Below are 19,750 nucleotides of genomic sequence, written 5' to 3'. Positions count from 1 at the left end.
ATTCAGATCCATGTTGATCACATTCATCTGATTCAGAATGATGAAAGGCACAAATGAAGGAACAAAAGACAACAAATCAGTTTGATGTTCAAAATAGACAAAAAAAACATTTATTGTAGAAGTTCAAAATCACATTTTACAATGATGATGTCACCTGTATGATGTCATCAAAACAGAATCACCAAATGGTCGAGATTCAGCTGAAACTTCCTGTTATTTAGTTCCCCCTCTCAGTGATTCTCTAAAACAAAATAAACGTCTATAAACAATATTTTTAAATACTTAAAAACAGCATTGACCCTTTCCGTTTTATGGGCGGGGCCTTTAGCTAGTGGGAGGGGTCAGAATTCCTAGGCCATGCTGATTGGTCAGTACACTGTAATTGGAAGCGCAGGAATCGCACTCGTGGCTGGATGTGGAAGTCAACAGGTATCCTCCGCTTCCAGATTTTCTGCACCTGAGAGACCAAACAAAGCTTTAATCCACATGCCTCTTTTTGTGGCCAGAGTGTCTGTTTTCATCATAATCATGATCCGTTAACCTGTTTTCATTTGACTCTAGACTGAAAGGTTTATCAGCCCTAATCTCTGAAGTACTAGAAAATAAGTGACAGATGAATGAAGGCTGAAAATACAACGCAGGGGTCAAAAGTAGCAAATTACACAACAATATGTCAAAGCACTTTTTGCTGTTGTGTTGTCTGACACCTGTGGCAATTTTGAAAGCAGATTTTGAAAAAGTTTTAGAAGAATATCAGGGAAAAAACTGAGAATACAAATTTTCCTGGTGAGTTTCTTTTAAGAGTGACTGAATAGACCGTCAAGAGCAGACCAAAAATAAGACATCTGATTGAACTGTGTTGACCTGACTCGAGACATCTAGTTGAATATTTCATAAATCATAAATATTCCATAAATCATGGAGCAGAGTGTTGGATACCAAAAAGCGGTCGGAGCGAGTTGTTACGAACCTTCAGGACCCTGACCGGAAGGGTTGTACTGTTCAGTGACTGAACCTGCGGAGGACAAGCAGAACCAAGAAAAGAGAAAGAAGAAGCCTTCAGCACCTGATCTCAGGACAGACACAAACAGCAACATGTCAAATTATTTATTTTATTAGTTTGTTCTTTAACCGGAAGTCTGGACCCCAAACTAGATCCTCCAGTAAAAGAGTCCGTAGGCCGTGACTAACAGGATTTTATGGTCCCATTTATTTGTCCTTTTTTAGTAAGCTGCTTTGTATACAGCCTTCAGACCGGTTTGTAAGCTGCTTATTTCACATTTGTTCCCAACTAGTATTAAGTTGGTTTGTAGACTGGTTTAAGATTCGTTTGCAAGCTGACTTTAAGTGTTGTTACTGACTTACTCTGAACTAGTTTGTAAACTGGTCTCAGATTACTTTGAAACTGGTTTGTAAAGGGATTTCATACCTGAATTAAACTGATTCTACACTGTTTTGTGCGATTTTTGACTTTTTCAGATTGTTCTGCAGATTTGTTTCAGACTTCTTTTAAAGCTGTTTTCAGACTATTGAGTCTCTATGTGTGTGTGTGTTTGAATGTTTTACTTCTTTTTACAGGTGTTTAGAAAAGCTTTTGCCTTGTTTTGAAATATCATGGACTGATTTCAGGCTGGTCTTCGATGAGACCTTCTCATGATGTGAAAAAATGTAAAACTTACCAGCAATCTGTGTGTGATCTGTCACGGCTGGATGACCTGCAAACAAACACACACACAAACATTTATCCAGCAGAAGAACTGACGCCTGCACACTCGACCCTACCAACTCTTCTTCTTTGGAAACAATTAAAACTTACTGGAGTCAAATGGAGTCCCTGTTGGATCTGCTGTAACTACAATAAAGAGACATTTTATTAACAGGAGTGACCTTTAACCCCTCACTTCTCGGCTCTTTCAGCAGCAGCCATGCAGGATGGTGGGTCTTACCTGTGCCTGTCCCTGTGGAGTCTGCTGCTGTTATAGTAACCAGGTCTGTGTGGGAGTGAACACCTGAAACTTAATAAACCAATGCAGCAGAGTGAGGGTTAGACAGAATTATATGTCAGACAGGCAGGTGTGTGTCGGTTATACCTGGGCTCAGCGTGTGTGTGACACCGTCTACAGACTCTGTGTGAAGAATGACGGGTGATGACTCTGTAATACATCACCGCGTGACATCAGGTGAATCAAAACAAACTCCAATACTGTATGAAACGTCATAGCAACGTGTGTTACCTGTGATGTCGCGGCCAAGTGCAAGACCTGAAGCTGGATCCAATAAGAACACAGAGATAGTTTAATCAGTGAGTTTAATCAGCAGGTTATCTATCTACTGGTTTATAGATCTGTTGGTCCATCTCACCTGTGAGGTCGATGTGAAGACTGGTTACTGACTCTGCTCCACCTGGTGACATCATCACTGTTATTGTCATACATCTATCAAGTTATTTCACAACTAACTTAATGTCCTGAGTGCAGGACAGGGATTCTCACAGCAGGTGATGTCTGGCATACCCACTTCATGTTTTGCATGCAAGTGTATTCTGCTGCAAATGAAGAACTTATATATAAGATACCTACATGTCAAACACAATTATATTAAATGTAAGCTAATTTAAACATGGCTTTCATTTGATCCAGTGTAATTAAAATTCCTATGGATTAAAGCTGTGCAACTCCAAGGTTTGGAGAAGCCCTGCTGACCCTAACCCGGGATGTTCTGCATAAACTGGAGGCTGCTTTAGTAACTTAAAATGTTTATATATCGAGAGAATGTCCAGACTAGTGTGCATTTGATTTCAAGTTCATATCTAAAGATGTTAAAGGTGACTGTGCTCCATTAGCAAGATATTTGGAGACGCATCCTTATCTCAGCTAAGCGTCTGATTACAAGAAAGGTTGTTCTTAACCTGTTTGTTTAGCTTTTTCGGCCCTCAGGGTTACTCATATGAGATTGTTCTTAATGAAGCTGCATAAATTCAAAGTTTCTCATCCTCGTTTTGTGTTAATGACTTAAACAACAGTCACATAGTGTTGATGCAGCAGCTGTACCTATGAGATCAGTCTGCAGGCTCTGGGTGTGAAGATCACTGTGGGAAACCAGGTTGTCCTTCACTGCTGCATAAAAACAACCAGCAGGGTCAAACTGCAGAAACTGCTCTTATATTAGTGTTGAAACATGAACACTGGACAACATGAATGAAATTGTAACCCATGATAACCGATGGCTGACGCGGTACTGTATGACGCAGAGCTGTTTTACCAGCAGTGAAAAGTCACAAGGTTTAAGTATTTCGATTAAGTAACTCAAAATACTGTATTCCAATACAGTATTCAATTTCAATGAAAGTAAATAAAATGTAGAAGAAGAGGTACCTTCGTTCACGTCTGTCAACAGAGTCTGTCGTCCATTTCCTAAAGAACACAAACAAGAAACGTGAAGCCAAAATAATGAATAAAAGAGTCATAATTAGGAGCAGTTCATCATAGATATCTATGAATATGTGGCATGAATGCAGGCAACTTGTAACACAGGAACAAGAGAAAAAAAAAAAAGTTTTACCATGAGTGTCAGGTGAATCGGCTCCATCTGAATGGACAAATTTAGCATTAACACAACGAAATGTTTGTAAGTGTTAATATGAGGACGTTTTAAAGTGAAAAGTTGATTTTTTTGACAAATTAAACTTAGGACAAACAGCTGAGACATCATGTCTTTTGTAACTCCAAAAGTCATAAAATTGCTTAAAGAGTTCATGTTTAACCAGTTCAGGACAAACGCAGGAAGGTTTACATCCTGCGTAGACATATCAGAGCAGGTGTGGAGCTTACCTGTCTGCTCCCTGTGAGCCACACTGTGTGAGGATGATGATGATGATGATGATGATGATGATGATGATGATGATGATGATGATGATGATGAGGCTGCTGCATCAGATGAAGAGAAACAGTCATTATTAATCTAATTTGAAAAATGGACAGGTGAACTTCAATGAAAAGGTCCTCCTAGAGTTTAACAAGAAAAGTCTATTTTGCCAACCTGCAGAGTAGGAGGGGTCTGAGACAGAGCTGGACAGTGATTGGTCAGGTCCTGAACTAAGTGAGGCGCCGTCTGGTCCTGATTGGTCAATGCTGATGGCAGAGTGATGAGCAAGATCTTCGACACCAGGAGGCAAGAGAGATTAATGAAGGAGAGAAAAGCAGGCAATTTACTTTTGAATGATTTTGTGGAATTTATTGAAAATGCCGATTGACACGTGTGGGGTGGGGTTTCAGTACCTGCTGGTGAGTCCAGAATGTTCTGTTCTGCAGATGGAGCTGCTGTCCCACCTGAACTGACCACTGAAACATGGCCAGACTGATCAGTAACACAGCTAATCAATAATATAGCCGATTAGTGAAGACGATTAAGATGATTCAGAGAAGAAACATTCCATTGCTAAATGATCTAACTGGAAGAGAAAAAGATGACGTGGTAGAGATCATACCTGTGGAGTCCAGGTGAGGGGGTGGGGTCATGTGACCTGAATAAAAGCCAAAAAAATAAAATTGTTTCAGAGATTAATCATCTGAAAATGCTCTTTGAGGATACAGGTCTGTAATGTTTAAGGTATTTGATGCCACCTGATCCCACCTGTACTGATCACCTGCTAATCAAAATGTTGCTCTAAACCTCTTCAGAAAAAAAGTCTGAGATCAAACCTGGGATGTTGACATGACCATCTGTACTGAAAGGATCTACCAATCCACCGCCTGAAAGCACAACAAAAACTAGTGAACATCACACTTCAGTCATTAACATGAAACTCTATCAAAAGCTATGAGGTCTCTATAAAGGAAAATGCAGGTGATTATCAAGTTCATGCTGTTTAATGGAGCCACAGTTTCCATATATTTAAGAAAATTGAATCAATATTATCTGAATGAAAATACAACTTGAACTTCATGGATTTTCATATCTAATATTCTTTGGTTTGTGAGCTGCCGCTCTCTTTATAACCCAAAGATTCTTTTTAGGACTATCCAGGAATGCCTGTTGAACTAGGTTTTGGTAAACAAAGATACTTACTTGAGATCATTGTCCTGATAAAAGTCTGGTGAACTAACATGTCCACTTTCATCTCATCGTTCCATCAAACAGACTCCAGACTTTTGCAATTATCTGCAAGAGTGTCCTGACAATCTTTTTTTTAAACCTGCTGGCTTGTAGGTTCAGTACATAGTCTTTTCTCTGACCTTCCTGAGCTTTTTGACTGAGTTTCAAAAACATAATTACTAAGCCCCACATGAACTGATATTATTACATACAGCATGATTACTGAGTTAATTTCAAAAATACAAAAATTCTCCACCGGTGTGGTTGAGAGACAAACTTAGATAAACTGGTACTGGAATGAGCGTGTAATCTGGAGCCCTCTGATTCATTTAATAAAAAGTAACCAGCTTAAACTATGCCTCTGGCATTGGTTAAACTTACCCATAAAGCCAAGCAGGAAGTCATGACTGGATGGATCGATGATTCCTGTGGACGCAGAAGAACGATGAGTTGCAGATGAATGCAAACATGAAAATCACTAAGAGGCCTTTGATTTAAATATGTGACAAGATTTTATGTTTGTTTTGTGATCAACTGGAGGAATAATGTTGAATTCCTCCTCCTCCTCCCTCAGTGGACCAGCAGTTTACACTTGAATGGAGTTTGTCCACCTAATCTGTGTTTTTCAGACTTCAAAAGACTGTATTTCTTGTAATCCACTTTGTGTCTTTAATAAATGTAGCTGGAAGGTTCAGTGGACCTGTGGAGAATGGCGTATTTCTGTATTTCTGACCTCTTCTTTTGATTTGGTCCTCTGGTTCATGAGAGTGGGAACTAATTCAGTGTTCACAATTGTATTCAGTTCCCCCTAGTATGAGATTTTTTTCACAGCTGGGTAGATCATATTTTTGAAAATTGATTAATCATAGAGAATAATTTATTAGGTCCTGTGTCTACAGTTATCTTAAGGGAGATAAAATGGTGGAAATACAATCTGTCATCTGATATCTATCAATGAGACATAAATGGCCGACACTGTGGACTGAGTGGTGAACTAAATCTACTAATTGTGAAATTACAGCATTATCCATTTTCTGTCAGCACTTCTCTCCTACCTTATTTGTGGCGAGTGTTTCTTTCTAATAAAATAATTTTTTAGGTTTCCACTTTCATTTTAGGTGCATCTTGTGTGCAAGGAGAGTAAAATGAAATCAAATTCTTATGGGAGCTTGCATACAGCCTCAAGAACAAAGACTGGGTTGATAAGGAAAACTGATAACCACCATTATCATATGCACCATCTCTGTGTTTGGATAGAGGTTTTGTTGAGCCAGCTCATGGAAAATAAGCCTGGCAGTGATTAACTTGCTTTGTAGCACAACACTCTGGATACTCACCTGTATAATCAAGGTGCGAAACCTCGCCCCCGAATGATCCCAAAACACCTAAAAGGGATGTAGGAAGAGACGGGTAAACACACACACAAATACACGCAGAAAGAGGGATGGAGATAGCACTTTGTAACCTTTTATTCTTTAAATTCATTTGTGTGTCATATTCTGTGAAACAGAGGAAGTGGGCATTATTGTTCCCTTTTTATTCCCCTCAGATTGGGACATTGCATCTTGTCTACTTTGCTTTCTTGCTTCAGTTCTGAAACCATTCCAACCATGATATTTGATGGTATAAATGACTGTTTCTCTATCTCTCTTTAGATTTTCTTCCACTGACAAGCTAGGATAAGCTACTGTAACGGTCTTCTGACTGGACTCCCACAAAAGAGTCTCAAACAGCTGCAGCTCATTCAGAACGCTGCAGCCCGAGTTTTAACCAGAACAAAGAGATCAGATCACATCACCCCAGTTCTCAAGTCTTTACATTGGCTCCCGGTCAGATACAGAATAGATTTTAAAGTTCTGCTACTCGTCTACAAATCACAGAATGGTTTAGGTCCAGAATACATAAATTACATGCTAGCAGAGTATAAACCCAGTAGAGCTCTGAGATCTACTGACTCAGGTCAGATGGTGGAGCCCAGAGTTCAAACTAGACACGGTGAAGCAGCTTTTAGCTGTTATGCTGCACACAACTGGAACAAACTACCAGCAGAACTGAAATCAGCCACAACTGTAAGCACTTTTAAATCCAGGTTAAAAACATTTCTCTTTCGGTGTGCTTATGGTTGAGTTTATATCTTTCTTTTTCCCCTCTTCTTTGATTGCTTTTAACTGTGTTTTTAATTTTTATTCCATTTTTTTTCTCTTTAAATTGCTGCTTTATGCTGTTCTTTTAAATGCCTTGTCTTTATGTGAAGCACATTGAGTTGCCTGTGGTATGAAATGCGCTATATAAATAAAGATGCCTTGCCTGCCTTGCCTAGGATGTGTTCATTGTTGTGCTCGCTGGCCGGGCTGCCATTTATCAGCATTACAAGCTGATAAAAGTGCATTATGCTAGTTTTTGTTTGTTTGTTTGTTTGCACATAGAAATACTGTAGCAATGTTTTCACTGATATGGGTTTGACAGTGGGCACGGTGGTGTGGTGGTTAGCACCACACCACTAGTTAGCGTTACCTCACAGCAAGAGGGTTCCTGGTTTGAACCCCAGAGTTTGCATGTTCTCTCCAGGTACTCCACCCAAAAACATGCATGTTTGGTTAATTGGTGTCTCTAAATTGACCCCAGGAGAGAATGTGAGTGTTTATGGTTGTTTGTCTCTCTGTGGCCCTGACTGGTGATCCCGCCTTTCGCCCAGTGACAGCTGGGATAGGCTCCAGCACCCCAGCGACCCTGAGATTTAGAAAATGGATGGCTGTATCTTGTGTAGGGATGGGAATCGAAAACCGTTTTTTGTTGAGAACCGGTTCCCAGTGTTTCAATTCCTTGCAAAGTGAATATTTCACCAAAAGGAGGAAATACTACCAACATGCAATAACTATGAATGAATGATTAACATCGGTGAATCTGAACCCAGCAACGTTAGCAACGTTAGCATGTCCTCGGCTAACACTGCAGGTAACTAACTAACTAACAAACACTGCCTATCATGTTAGCGCCATTTGCCTCATTGTAAAACCTGCTGTTAGTAACGGTTAAGGTTAAATGAATGCCTTCTCAGGCATTACATTTAGATGAAATCATGAGAGGCAGAGCCTGACTGGCTCAGAGCCAGAGGCTGGTGGTACTACCCCCAGTTCACGTCTACCTCCAGCTTCTCCTTTCACCAGAGCAGGGAAGAGTTAAATTACCCAGGCCAGGATAGACCAATGTGGACCTCACCGTTGTTGGGTTTGTGAGGTCATGACTCGTGTTACTTCTAAACTAAACAAAGTTGAGGCTAATCGACCAGTTTGTTGTCCTTTTTCTCCAAATGAGAATCGATAAGGGAACCAACAAAGAACCGAATCGTTAAGCAGAATCGAAAATGGAATTGGAATCGTAAAAATCTTATCAATTCCCATCCCTAATCTTGTGTGCAATTTATTTACAAGACACAGATTAAGAGACATGCTAATGAACTAATTATCACCATCACATCCTTTTTATGCGCAGGGCAGCCATGTTGGACTTTAAGGAGAGGGTTGGGTGAGGCTCCTCCAACTTTCTGTGTTGTAAATTTGATTGTGGGGCCCAATCCAATAGATTTTTTTCCTTTTGGGAAATTGAAAATTCTGACTTTTAAGTTTGAATGGAGCAAACATTTTGCCTGTTCTATTTGTCATCCCCCTCCTGTCGCCCCGACTGGAGCTACTTACCTGTCTGACTGTCGGCTCCAACCCCTCCCCCTCCTCCATTCAACAGCTTCTGTCCATTACCTAAACAAACAATAACCAATAATCAATTCTGATTCTGAAGATGTAAATCAGCATGTTTTTTCATGTAGTTTTAGCTTAAGATCCCCAAATCTGCAGTATATCTATTTGTTCACACAGTGTATTAATAAAGTTGATCAGCTGTATTGACTGTAATTCTAAAGATATTCACCATTTGACTCCGAGTCGACTCCATCAGAACCTGCAGATACAAAAAAGGGTTTTACAACTGACAAGCATCAGTCATTCATTCACTGGCTTATTCAACCATTCCACATGGAAATCTGCTGGATCAACCAAATGAGTGAATAAGCTTCCGTGAATCCTTCTTTGCTGCTTTACATTACTGGTAAGAAAAACAAGCCATCACCAAGGTCCAACTGATTTAGTTCAATGATATTTGAACAGATTGCTTAGAAAGCCAATATGGTGTCTGTAAAGAAAATTTTTTACTTCTCAGACAATCAGCCTACAGTGATCATATCATATAGTTTGCGGCTATCTGTAGGTAGGATCTTAAAAAAGACCCTGTAAAAGGAGTCCTGTGATCAATGATCATCTGCAGTTGCTGAGATGCTGACCACAAAACATGGGGGAAGGACTTTTTCCAACAGTTATAAGAACTTAGAAAAAGGTCCTGCAGTCAGATAAACACATAGTGTAAGACCACAGGATAAACGTTGGGAACAAAGGGACTATTTTACAGTATGATGCAGTGGCAGTGATATAAATTGTACACACAAGCAGCAAATATGCAGAACACAAAATCCATATGGGTGCAGATGATGTCATCACAGCCCTTTTTAGTGTCTGCTGTACTCCACTTAATTACAAACTTGTGGGGAAGTTGAAGCAAAACTGGAGTTGACTGATTCATTCTGAGTCTTGCTCAGAGTGGGTATTCTCTCTTTGTTGAACACATGAACTGGCACCACCCACCATTACGAAAAGAAAGATTTCTTATGAAATTGAACAAAACAGAGAAGAATGGACCAAAATAGAAGCCCAGGGTGTACTGACCCGATGCCAGATGAAGGAATTACAACATGATGTCATTTTGATTCGTGTCAGCAGCTGCATGACTGTTGCATCACTTCAGCTTTCCAGTCTGTTGTGGCAATCTGAGAAATAACACTAGCACTGAGACAGAACAACTAAGGCTCGGTACATGGTTTCTGCATCTGTGTTGCAGCCTCAGAATTGGCTGTCAAGAAAAACATGTTGTATGTTTTCGACTTCCTCTTTTCTAAGAGCAGAATGGCCATAGTTCAACACATGCACACCCTTCCTCTGTCCCTCACACACTGCACTTTTTTCTGAAAGGGCACGTTATTTTTTCAGTTTTAAAGCAACTTAAGTAAAATTTGGGAGAGACCCAATGGACCCTTTTGGACCAGTGTGGATGACAAGATTTATGTCACACAAGCCTCACATATGAGTGAACGTAGAAAGTGTGAATTGCCTTCAGTCAACAGCAGGCATGAGATGGTTAATATGATTATCCCTAACAACAGTTCCAGTCTTACACTTTGAATCTTAGCACCAGTGTCTATATACAAACTAAAGTTGGCTTCAGACTGGAGTTGTCTCGAAACAAATGTTTGATTTTGACAGACTTTGATCTACAGTAGCAGCCAAAAGTTTGGCTACAGCCACCCATTCTTAAATATAATGTGTTTCTAAACTGTGAATGTGGCTCAACGTATGAACTTTGTCAGCATTGTCAAATACTGAGAATAACGGCTAGTAAATTAGACCCATTTGAAACAGTACAGTTTTACTGCGGCTCCAGTCAGGTGTGGCTGATTCACCTCAGCATCTGTGAACTAACTAACATAATGTTTCAGATATTTTACCGTGAATTTCACTGTGAGATGAAGCTGATGGACGATCGGCTCCTAAAACGGGTGGAAAATAGTTTCATTAGAAATTAACATTCTGTTTACTCTCACTCTGAACATTTTGAGTATTTTTCTACTCAGTTTTTTTATACAAAGAAACTATTTCTAAAATAAATAAACAGCTGTTTACCTGCCGAATGAGTCTGACCAGCCGCGACACCAGAGACTTCAACCACTGCAGAACCTGCAGCACCTGAGAAGAGAACGGGAGGAGAGTATTTACTGCCATTCGGTTCCCTGACAGCTTCCAAAGCAAAGCAAAACAAATTTAACAGTTTTTTTCTTGGTTGATTTTCTTTAGCCTTTTGCGGTTTCTCTGATGAAATGAAAGTTATATGGAGAATATATTTTCATTATTCTAATTGCAATTTGGAGTTAAATTGCACAAATAAAACAGATAATTGAAGGGGTCATGAGATATTTTTCTTCTTGACAGTTAATAACTCAAATAATTAGATTAACAACAAAGAAACTGCTTTGCCTAAAATCACAGCATTTCCCCGTTGACTTTGAGCAAACTATGCAGAAACAACAACAACAAACAGGATCATTAGATGTATCAATGATAAAATAGATGTGATTTTTGATGAATGTGGGTTACACTGACTAATTGCTGTTTACCTGATGAACTGCTTGGACGTCCAGCTGCTAAAAAATAAACAGTTTAAGAAGCCTTTATATCAATGTCACAATCAATTTCATCAACCAAAAAACAAATAAACTCTCTTCCTTTTTGCATGAACTCAGTGACTGAAGACCAGCTCCAGTTCAACAGATTTAACGGTTTGGGTTCAGGTGTTTAATTCTGGTTTCAGTACTGTACAATGCTACCATCAGCTTTACCCTGGGTTGTCAGGGTGGTTCAGATCTTACAGGTGTGCACTGCCATCTTAACCTATGCTGCAAACTGAAGTTGCTCTACAGTAGATTACCTATTAATATGGTAGAACACCTTATTCTGTAATAATAGTCAGATGCACTTGTGTTACAATCATTGGGCAGTGATATTGATAAAATTATATTAATATATGCACATATGCAAAGCATAAATCAGTCAGAGTCAGAAAACATGTGTTGACTTGCGGTTGTTTGGGTAAATGTAGACAGATTGTAAAAAGGTATGTTGACCTTGACCTGAGGTTCTAAAAGTTACCTGCTGAGTCCACGGAGGAAGCAGCGCTTCCATGACCTGAGAAATAGGAAGTAATTATTTATTAGGGAATTCTCATCAAACTGTCAGTGTCCTGAAATGGCTTGAGTTATAATTTGTGTCATGTCAAAATGTAAAATTGAGCAGAAAATCAAGAAAATCAAGAACAAGATCTCATACTTGCAGATCTAATACTTATTATGAATTAAGAGTACATGCTACCAATATAACCAATCACCAAACACCAATGTGATATCACTAGAAACACAATATCAACCAAACCCTAATTGTTCACAACCAAATATTGATTAAATATCAAATTAATATCAACCAATCAACAACAATACACCAACAAACTAACAACCAAATATCAACCAAACATTAACGATATACCAACCATATATCAATTAAACACCTGTCAAACAAGAAACCACCAACCAAATATCAACCATTTAACAACAATCCACCAACAAACCCCCAGAGAGTTGTACTGTGAAGCCAATTCCGCACAGTCTGGCTTCCTTTGTGTTAGCTGGCTCAACAAAGCCTAAATCTAAAGCCTAAGCCTAAAAGAAAATTGGTAATATGTGATTATAATGTGTGAATCTTTCTTTGTAAACTTTGTATCTTCAGGCTCTGTGTTTTATGTGTCAGTTTACACTTAACCAGTTTGCCAATCAACCGACACTTCAATTGTACGAGGAGCAGGTTGTATAAAAAGAAAAGTGTGAAAAGTATAAAAATCTTTATAGAAACACACTATTGGTGCAACTAAAATAAGAGAGGGATGTCACAAAATTGCACAAAAACAGCACAGCTCTCATTCAGTCTGACCAGTCCTCTGGTGGGAGGAACTAAGGTGCATAGAGTTGAAAGGAGGAATTAAGTATGTGCAAATTGATTAATGAGATAAAGGGTTGGAGTCGGGAAATAAATTATCAGAAATCTGTTCTGACATTATGCTTCTTGTTTTATTCTATTCTCCTTCACATTCATTCCTGACACATACACTCTGCCATACAATATCATTTCTACTGTTGTACTCTATTGTGATGTTTTTTGCTGGTTGTTTTAGTTGAGCAAACCTGCTTACCTGCAGAGCTTCCTGCTGCTCCAGCATGCGGTTCCCTTCCTGCTGACTGGCCACTGTGAGCTGATAAGAAACGCACATTTTCATGATTACAGAAACGGATAAAATATTCTCCTTTCTTGCTTATTTTACTGTAACACAAGGAGGACTTTTTTTTCACAAGTCTTAATTATTCTAGCTATACACAGTGGGGTGGTCCTAAGATTCTAAGAATAATTGTAAAGATTATTTTGCTTTGCATTTGTTACAAAAATGCTCCCAAAAGTCTCTAGTGATTCCAGGAATGTTTAGCTTTCTCAGTTTTAAACTGCCCACTTAAAGGGTCAGCTCGTATGGGGTCTTGTAACTGTGAAGAAAAGTCAATGACACTCAGCACTTGGCTGTCTTTAATCTTCAGTTCTTCAAGCTTTGAGGTGTGTATGGGCTCACTGTGCTGAACTAGTATGAATCCTCGCCACAAAGATTGCAAACTGAGGAGTCTTAACAACTAGCAACACTGTGTGTTTATTCACTTTGAAGTGAAGTTTTTTAGTCTGTGGACCATATTCAAGCAAAGACTGATTGGAAAATGAATCTCAGAGCAAAAACCTACATATGAACACACCTGAGTCAAACCTTTCTTCAAAAAAGATTATGACGCAGTAACAGGCAGGGGGCACTGTCCACCTCTCTGCCACAGTTTCAGAAAGGCTTTCTTAGCAAAGTCTGCCTGAAAATTCACCCGCATGTTTTAATGGTTAAAGAAAAGTTATATTTCATACAGTCAATATTCTACCCTAAAGGATTTGAATTGAGCATCAATCAAATATGTCCGATGGTATGTTGAGTTAAATTGATTTATTAACCAATTCTTTTAGATGGTTTCTTCTGTTTTTCTTTACTTGTTTCTGTTTTTATTACAGTTATCTTAGAAAATAGTAAACAAAGATTTTTTTTCACAGGGTCCAAGTTACAGAGTTGGTCCTGCAGTTCAAATCACTATCAGCAGGAGGTGCTCTGGCTCTAACCCTGATCGCCTGCTGCAATTTGAGGCCTTACTGGACAAAAACTACAGGATATGGACCAGACCAAATCAGGTTTATCCTGGTCAGAATACCAGCCAGTTAATCTGGATTAAACCTGAGACCAAACAGGAACAGACAAACTTTTCAGAGGGGAAAACCTGATCGGGGTTGACTCACCTGAACCTCCGGCTCCCGCTACTGACGTGGTGGTCTGCTGTGCACCAAGAGCTCCTGCAGGAGGGATGAAGTAAAGAAGCGGGTGGGGGAGGATAGAGGATCAGGTGTGCAGAATGAATAACGTCTCTGTCTCTATCAGCTGAAGTTAACTTAGAGTTTATTAGAAACACAAGGGATCCATGTCACTAAAATCTGACAAAGAATCATTCAGAATTCACAGAGATAGTCTCAAAATTTAAAAAAAGTTTATGAAAAGGTTATCAAATTCATAAATGAGGCATGATTTTTTTATCAATTCATAATTAGGCTATTAGTTATTTGATTGAAATAAAAAAATAAAGACAAACAAAAGGCTTTTTGTGACTTTTATTAAACTATAAGTAAAGAGATTTTTTTTAACACATATGAATTGTACCAACAAGACTAACATGACATTTTATCGCCTCAAGTTCATTTGAAAATGATTATTATTGGTTGGAATTCAATTAAAGATTTTTTGTATTTATGCAGGTTTATACGATAAAGTTTAAGTTAAGTGTGTTTTAGCCTCTCACCCTTTATCTTATCCTGACTCTTGGAGTCATCATCATCTGAAAAGAAAAACAAAACAAACATCCAACATTTATTTCTCTAATTAAAATGTTTTTAATAGCATCATTTACATATTCGGACGTCAAAAGTGTCAGAACAATCTCTTCTATTTGGTCTCTTATAGATCTTTAAAATCTTTTTAATAGTTTATTTTATGTTGACATTAATATCACTTCTTTTAAGACCTTATGTATCTTTTCCCTCAGTTGTGTGTCTGAAATTTAACAACTCAAGAATGCTCATCAAAACGTCTTTCATCCTAGTCTTTATGCCTTTACCCTCCTGCTTTTCCATACATTTGCATGCATGCACAGAGCAAACAATCATGGATGTAAATTAATACGTAAGCTTGACAAGTATTTGTCCCTTATAACTCCCATCAGTCTATCAGTCGCCATGTACTTTGTGTGTGTGTGTAATTTGTTCCACATTTGTTGTCACATTGCACTGTTAAACAACGAGTTAAGACCCATGCCTGGCTTTCTGATTGTGTTTTATTTATTTTTCTTTTGGGGGAAAAATACTGTTCTTTAAGTGATACTGAAGATAGAGAAAATAAGAGAAGGTGGTGACACGTGGTGAAAAGCCATGGCTCAGGACTCAGTCGTGGGTCTGCTGCAATGAGGACTTTTAGCCTCTGTACATGGGACACCTGCTCAGTCAGTTGAGCAAACTAGCACCCCTTACTTTGATTTCAAATGCATACATTTTTTATGCCATAAAACATTAAGTTACTCTGATAATCACTGCTTCTCGACACAAAGACAAAGAGAGCAAAAGAGCTGGACATTTTGAAAGTTAGGTGTGAGACAGCAAACTAGCTCAAGATGAAATACACTTTCTTTTAAAAAAAAAATCCTACATTGATACATTGTGATGGATGCTGGTTCAGTGAATTAGTACACAGTTTATAGATGAATGTGCTATGTTTATCTATGATAATTCAGTACATTCATGCTAAAGCTAACTAGCTTAGCACATAAAACAAAGATGAAAAATAAAGCAGGTGTGGAACTTTTAAGAGGAGATTTTGATGTGCCGAAAGCTCACAGGTTGACTGTCACTGCTTAACCGTATTGTTGAAGAGAAATGGAGTTAGCAAAAAGTAAAAGTAAACTGCAAAAAACCTTCATATGTTTACTGTCCAGCTACAGAGAGAAAATACAACTGAACTCATCTTTTAACGTCTGTCCCTGCAACTGAATGAACAAATAAAAGAAAATCTTGAGGTCACTGGTTAACTTCGTGAGCTTGAGGAAAGATTACGAAGAAACAAATGTGGTGCCGGCACTTTGCCTGCACTTATAAAAGACCAAGTGAACTTGTGAATGTTATTGATATCCGTCTGCCATAGTAAAACAACATTATATGAAAATAGAACAGAATAGAATAGAATAGAATAGAATAGAATAGAATAGAATAGAATAGAAACATACTTTATTCATCCTCCATGGGGGAAATTTAGATGTACCACCAGTAATCTAGTTGTGCCCTGAGAAGTGGGTATACCCATTATTTCTGATTAGTTTATCTGTTCATTTATTTCCTACACCAACTTTATCTTGGTCAGGATCGCTGGAGCCTATTCCAGCTGCCACCATGCTAAAGGAAGGGCACATCTGGATAGGTTGCCAATCCATTTTCCAGGGATTTATCAATTTGTTTCATTAACATTTATGAATTAATGTCCCTATCCAGCAAACAATGAACACTCTGTGTTAGAAAGAGTGGCATCTAAGTACACTTTGCTGTATCTAGTTGATGCAAAAGTGGGCCAGTGGAATTTCAACTGGATGTGTTTCCACATAAGGTCAGACTTAAATCTCACCAACCCAGCTCATGAAGGAAATACAAGCCTGAGAGAGGGAGATGTGGCAGGTCATTGATTTGCCTGCCTTGGCAAAAAGAAACTGACTTGCAACACACTACTGAATGTGATGCACATCTCAGCAGATGGAGAAGTGGATATACTCAACGATGATTGACAAAAAAGCTGAATATACTCATTCAGGTTGGTGTTGGAAAAAACAAAACATGCATGATAGTTATGAAGCGTTAGGGGTAGAAGTCAAATACTATGGTTAAATTTAACCTATGTTGAATTTAAAAATCATTTGGTTAAAAATGTTTCATATTCTCTTTTTTTTGACAGTAATTTCTTTATGTTTAATTTTCTTCTAGTTGCGATCTGGTTGGAAGCCAAAGCACTGCTTTAAACGTGCTGCTGCAAGGAATTATGGCTGCATCATATCTTTCCCTTTAGACAAAGAAAGCTCTGTGCCTCTGTAGATAAAAGGAGAAGCTTTGAATCACCTTTCCTTCCAAAGGAAAATGACTAATGGACTGTGATAATTGAGTATAAAGAAGAAGAGAGTGTCTGAAAATAGTCTTTGTGCCCAACTGAGGTACCATCATTACCATCAGTCACAGGTAATGTTATCATTCAGTTTTTTAATCATGCAATTTTGAAAAGCTTTAATTAATTATCTCTACAGAAAAAAGTCCCGCATGTGCACTTAAGTCTTAAAATGCGTAGCTGGTCTGGCACAAAAAACACTAAAATCAATGAAAAATGGGTATGACCTGTGATAGTGGATGGTGGTGGGTTTTCATTTAAAGAGAGTTAATGTCAATTTCTTTTTGTTAAATCATCCAGACGTCGCTGTCGGATAGAGTTAAACCGTTTTAGACCATTTTTACAGCCAATCAGGACAATCAACCGATTTTTTTTTTTTTTTTTACTATTTTCTCTTTTCTTTTTTTCTTTTTCTAATTGATTAGTTTATTGCGTGTCCTATGAAAGTGAAAGGAAATCTAAAATGTGAACGTCTTGAGTTCAGTCAAGTTGCATCAGTTTAAGTCTTTAGAATCAGCCTTATTTGTCTGAGAAGCTGCATTTTCAAAATAATGGTTTCACACACACAGGCCTACCCTCCTCCTCCTCGGATAACTCCCCCTCCACCTCTTCTGTGGTCTCAACCTCCACCTCTTCCTGCTCCTTCTCTGGAATACACAACAGAATCTCTCATCTACACAAATAAAATAGAACAGAGTAAAATCAGCAAAGACAAATCAGATAAGAAGAGTTTTACCCTCCACAGGAGCCGTAGAAACTGTTGTGGCCAGAAAGACGACCATAGACAATATCAACAGGTTTCTGTTGTTGCAGAGCAGATAGATATGAGATTCAACAGTGGTCAATATAGACTATGAATCAATAGGGTGAAAATTCTTAGATATCTTCAGAAATGCTAATCATCAATAAAAACTGTGAAAACTAAACCCATTTACTGCCAGTTAATAATCTTCAGCGATAATCAGTACATCCGCCATCAGTAGAACACAGTTGATTTAAAAAAATACTGTCATGATTATCAACAACCAATCAATCTAAGTTAGTTTTGACGAGCCTCACATTCCCAGTAGCTAAACATAACCATAACATGTTGGAAATATAAATTTGAAGGCGAGAGCAGAACACTGATTGGTTCATGAATATAATAAACACTGAAGGTAATCTGATTGGCCAATCAAAAACAGTCAATAACAGTCTGTTTCCAATCAGCATGAAATACAAACTCATGACAGGAACATCAGAATAAAAAACAAATACAGATGCATTACTACAGTTCTTTACAGTACAGATGTATCATGCTTCAATAATCAAATCTATGTAGACCATATATCAAAACATACTAAGAATGATAAAAACAGTTCATGTTATACATGTAGTTTGGTAGATTCCTTATTGCAATAATGGCAGGAGTACTTTTTAGCACAATCAAGAGTGTAAACAACAGCAGAATTAATAGAATAATCAGAGCTTTAAAAACTAAAAGTATCAGTAATCAACAATATAAAGACAATTTGTATCAGTGATATCCATTATAATGAGCACCAGAAGCAGTAATAAGATCTAAAGTTTTAGTAAACAGCACAATAAAGGTCAACAGCATCAATAATCAGCATTATAAAGACCAATATTAGTAATATGCATTATAAAGAGAGCTTGTAACAACACTGTAATTAGTTAATTAGCTGAATAATGAGTCAGTACTCACGGGGGCAGCATGCTGCTGTCTGAGAGTTTTTTCTGTTGAACTAAAGAGAAGCAGCTGAAGAGCTGCAGCTCCTCCTTCAAACACTCAAATTTATACACAGAGAAAGAGGGGAGGGGCTGCTCATGCTACCACTAAAAACTACAAACACACCTGCAAACACAAGTGAAATTAAAGGACAAGACCGTTTTTTTGACATTGGGCCCTTGATTTCACATTATAACATGATGTTCTACTCACCCCTGCTTGTTGTTGGTAATTTGGAACTGTTCCGAAGATATTCGAGAGGCGTCTGGCTGCTCTCTTGAGATATTCGGCCATGAAACGGTTTCCTATGGGCAATGTTATACAGGCACAAACTATGCTGTTTATAATTTATTAATTACTGTACACTAGCACTGATAACGTGGAGGTGCGTCGCTTACTTAAAAAAATCCGGGTTACTGTAATTTTGATTTTTTGTCGTAAAGTGGGTGTTACTGACGTCATCGTCGTGCTACTACCACAGACAGCCCACAGACCTGCTGCCTATTTATTCATTCGGCTAAAATTCAAAATTACAGTAACCCGGATTTTTTTAAGTAAGCGACGCACCTCCACGTTATCAGTGCTAGTGTACAGTAATTAATAAATAATAAACAGTGTAGTTTGTGCCTGCATAACATTGCCCATAGGAAACCGTTTCATGGCCGAATATCTCAAGAGAGCAGCCAGCCGCCTCTCGAATATCTTCGGAACAGTTCCAAATTACCAACAACAAGCAGGGGTGAGTAGAACATCATGTTATAATGTGAAATCAAGGGCCCAATGTCAAAAAAACGGTCTTGTCCTTTAAGCTGCAGGTTGTTCATTCCCATAATGCAGCCAAAATGCAAAACAAGCAGCTCCTCTAATTGGTCTGTTTTCTTACTCTTACTTCCATTTGTCATATTA

The 19,750-nt window shown here is 38.3% G+C and overlaps 1 protein-coding gene across 5 annotated transcripts; it reads right to left on the bottom strand.

Moving 5' to 3' along the window:
- Nucleotides 1-120: 120 nt before the first annotated feature.
- On the bottom strand, nt 121-18,998 carry LOC142368165 (uncharacterized). Of its 5 annotated transcripts, none has more exons than XM_075450263.1 (29): nt 17,852-18,998; nt 17,691-17,762; nt 14,723-14,758; nt 14,169-14,222; nt 12,991-13,050; nt 11,901-11,936; nt 11,369-11,395; nt 10,878-10,940; nt 10,703-10,744; nt 9,019-9,048; nt 8,790-8,849; nt 6,432-6,479; nt 5,476-5,520; nt 4,701-4,751; nt 4,487-4,522; nt 4,278-4,340; nt 4,039-4,155; nt 3,831-3,926; nt 3,562-3,588; nt 3,375-3,413; nt 3,051-3,116; nt 2,362-2,403; nt 2,235-2,267; nt 2,091-2,153; nt 1,947-2,009; nt 1,817-1,852; nt 1,680-1,715; nt 971-1,015; nt 121-457 (listed from the first exon to the last, which is right to left on the bottom strand). In XM_075450263.1, exons 1-29 carry the CDS (start codon nt 17,895-17,897, stop codon nt 423-425), a joined length of 1,467 nt encoding a protein of 488 aa, XP_075306378.1. In that variant the 5' UTR covers nt 17,898-18,998; the 3' UTR covers nt 121-422. The 5 variants fall into 5 exon arrangements, with proteins under 5 accessions (XP_075306378.1, XP_075306379.1, XP_075306377.1 ...); XM_075450264.1 differs by having other exon boundaries at nt 1,947-1,991; XM_075450262.1 differs by having other exon boundaries at nt 1,947-2,015; nt 3,051-3,113.
- Between the last annotated feature and the right edge of the window lie 752 nt (nt 18,999-19,750).

The sequence above is a fragment of the Odontesthes bonariensis genome, chromosome 18, assembly GCF_027942865.1.
Source record: "Odontesthes bonariensis isolate fOdoBon6 chromosome 18, fOdoBon6.hap1, whole genome shotgun sequence".
Classification (NCBI taxonomy): domain Eukaryota; kingdom Metazoa; phylum Chordata; class Actinopteri; order Atheriniformes; family Atherinopsidae; genus Odontesthes; species Odontesthes bonariensis.
Note: the sequence above shows the minus strand (reverse complement) of the source record. Positions and strands in the feature narration are given on the sequence as shown.

Bases quoted from the DNA above. Each gene is read 5' to 3' on its own strand.
- LOC142368165 (XM_075450261.1), bottom strand. From the start codon at position 17,897: ATGGTCGTCTTTCTGGCCACAACAGTTTCTACGGCTCCTGTGGAGG. The intron at 3,927-4,038 runs GTTGGCAAAATA...CATCTGATGCAG, and splicing joins AGACCCCTCCTACTCTGCAG to CAGCCTCATCATCATCATCA. The intron at 1,716-1,816 runs GTAAGTTTTAAT...GTTTGTTTGCAG, and splicing joins AGGGACTCCATTTGACTCCA to GTCATCCAGCCGTGACAGAT.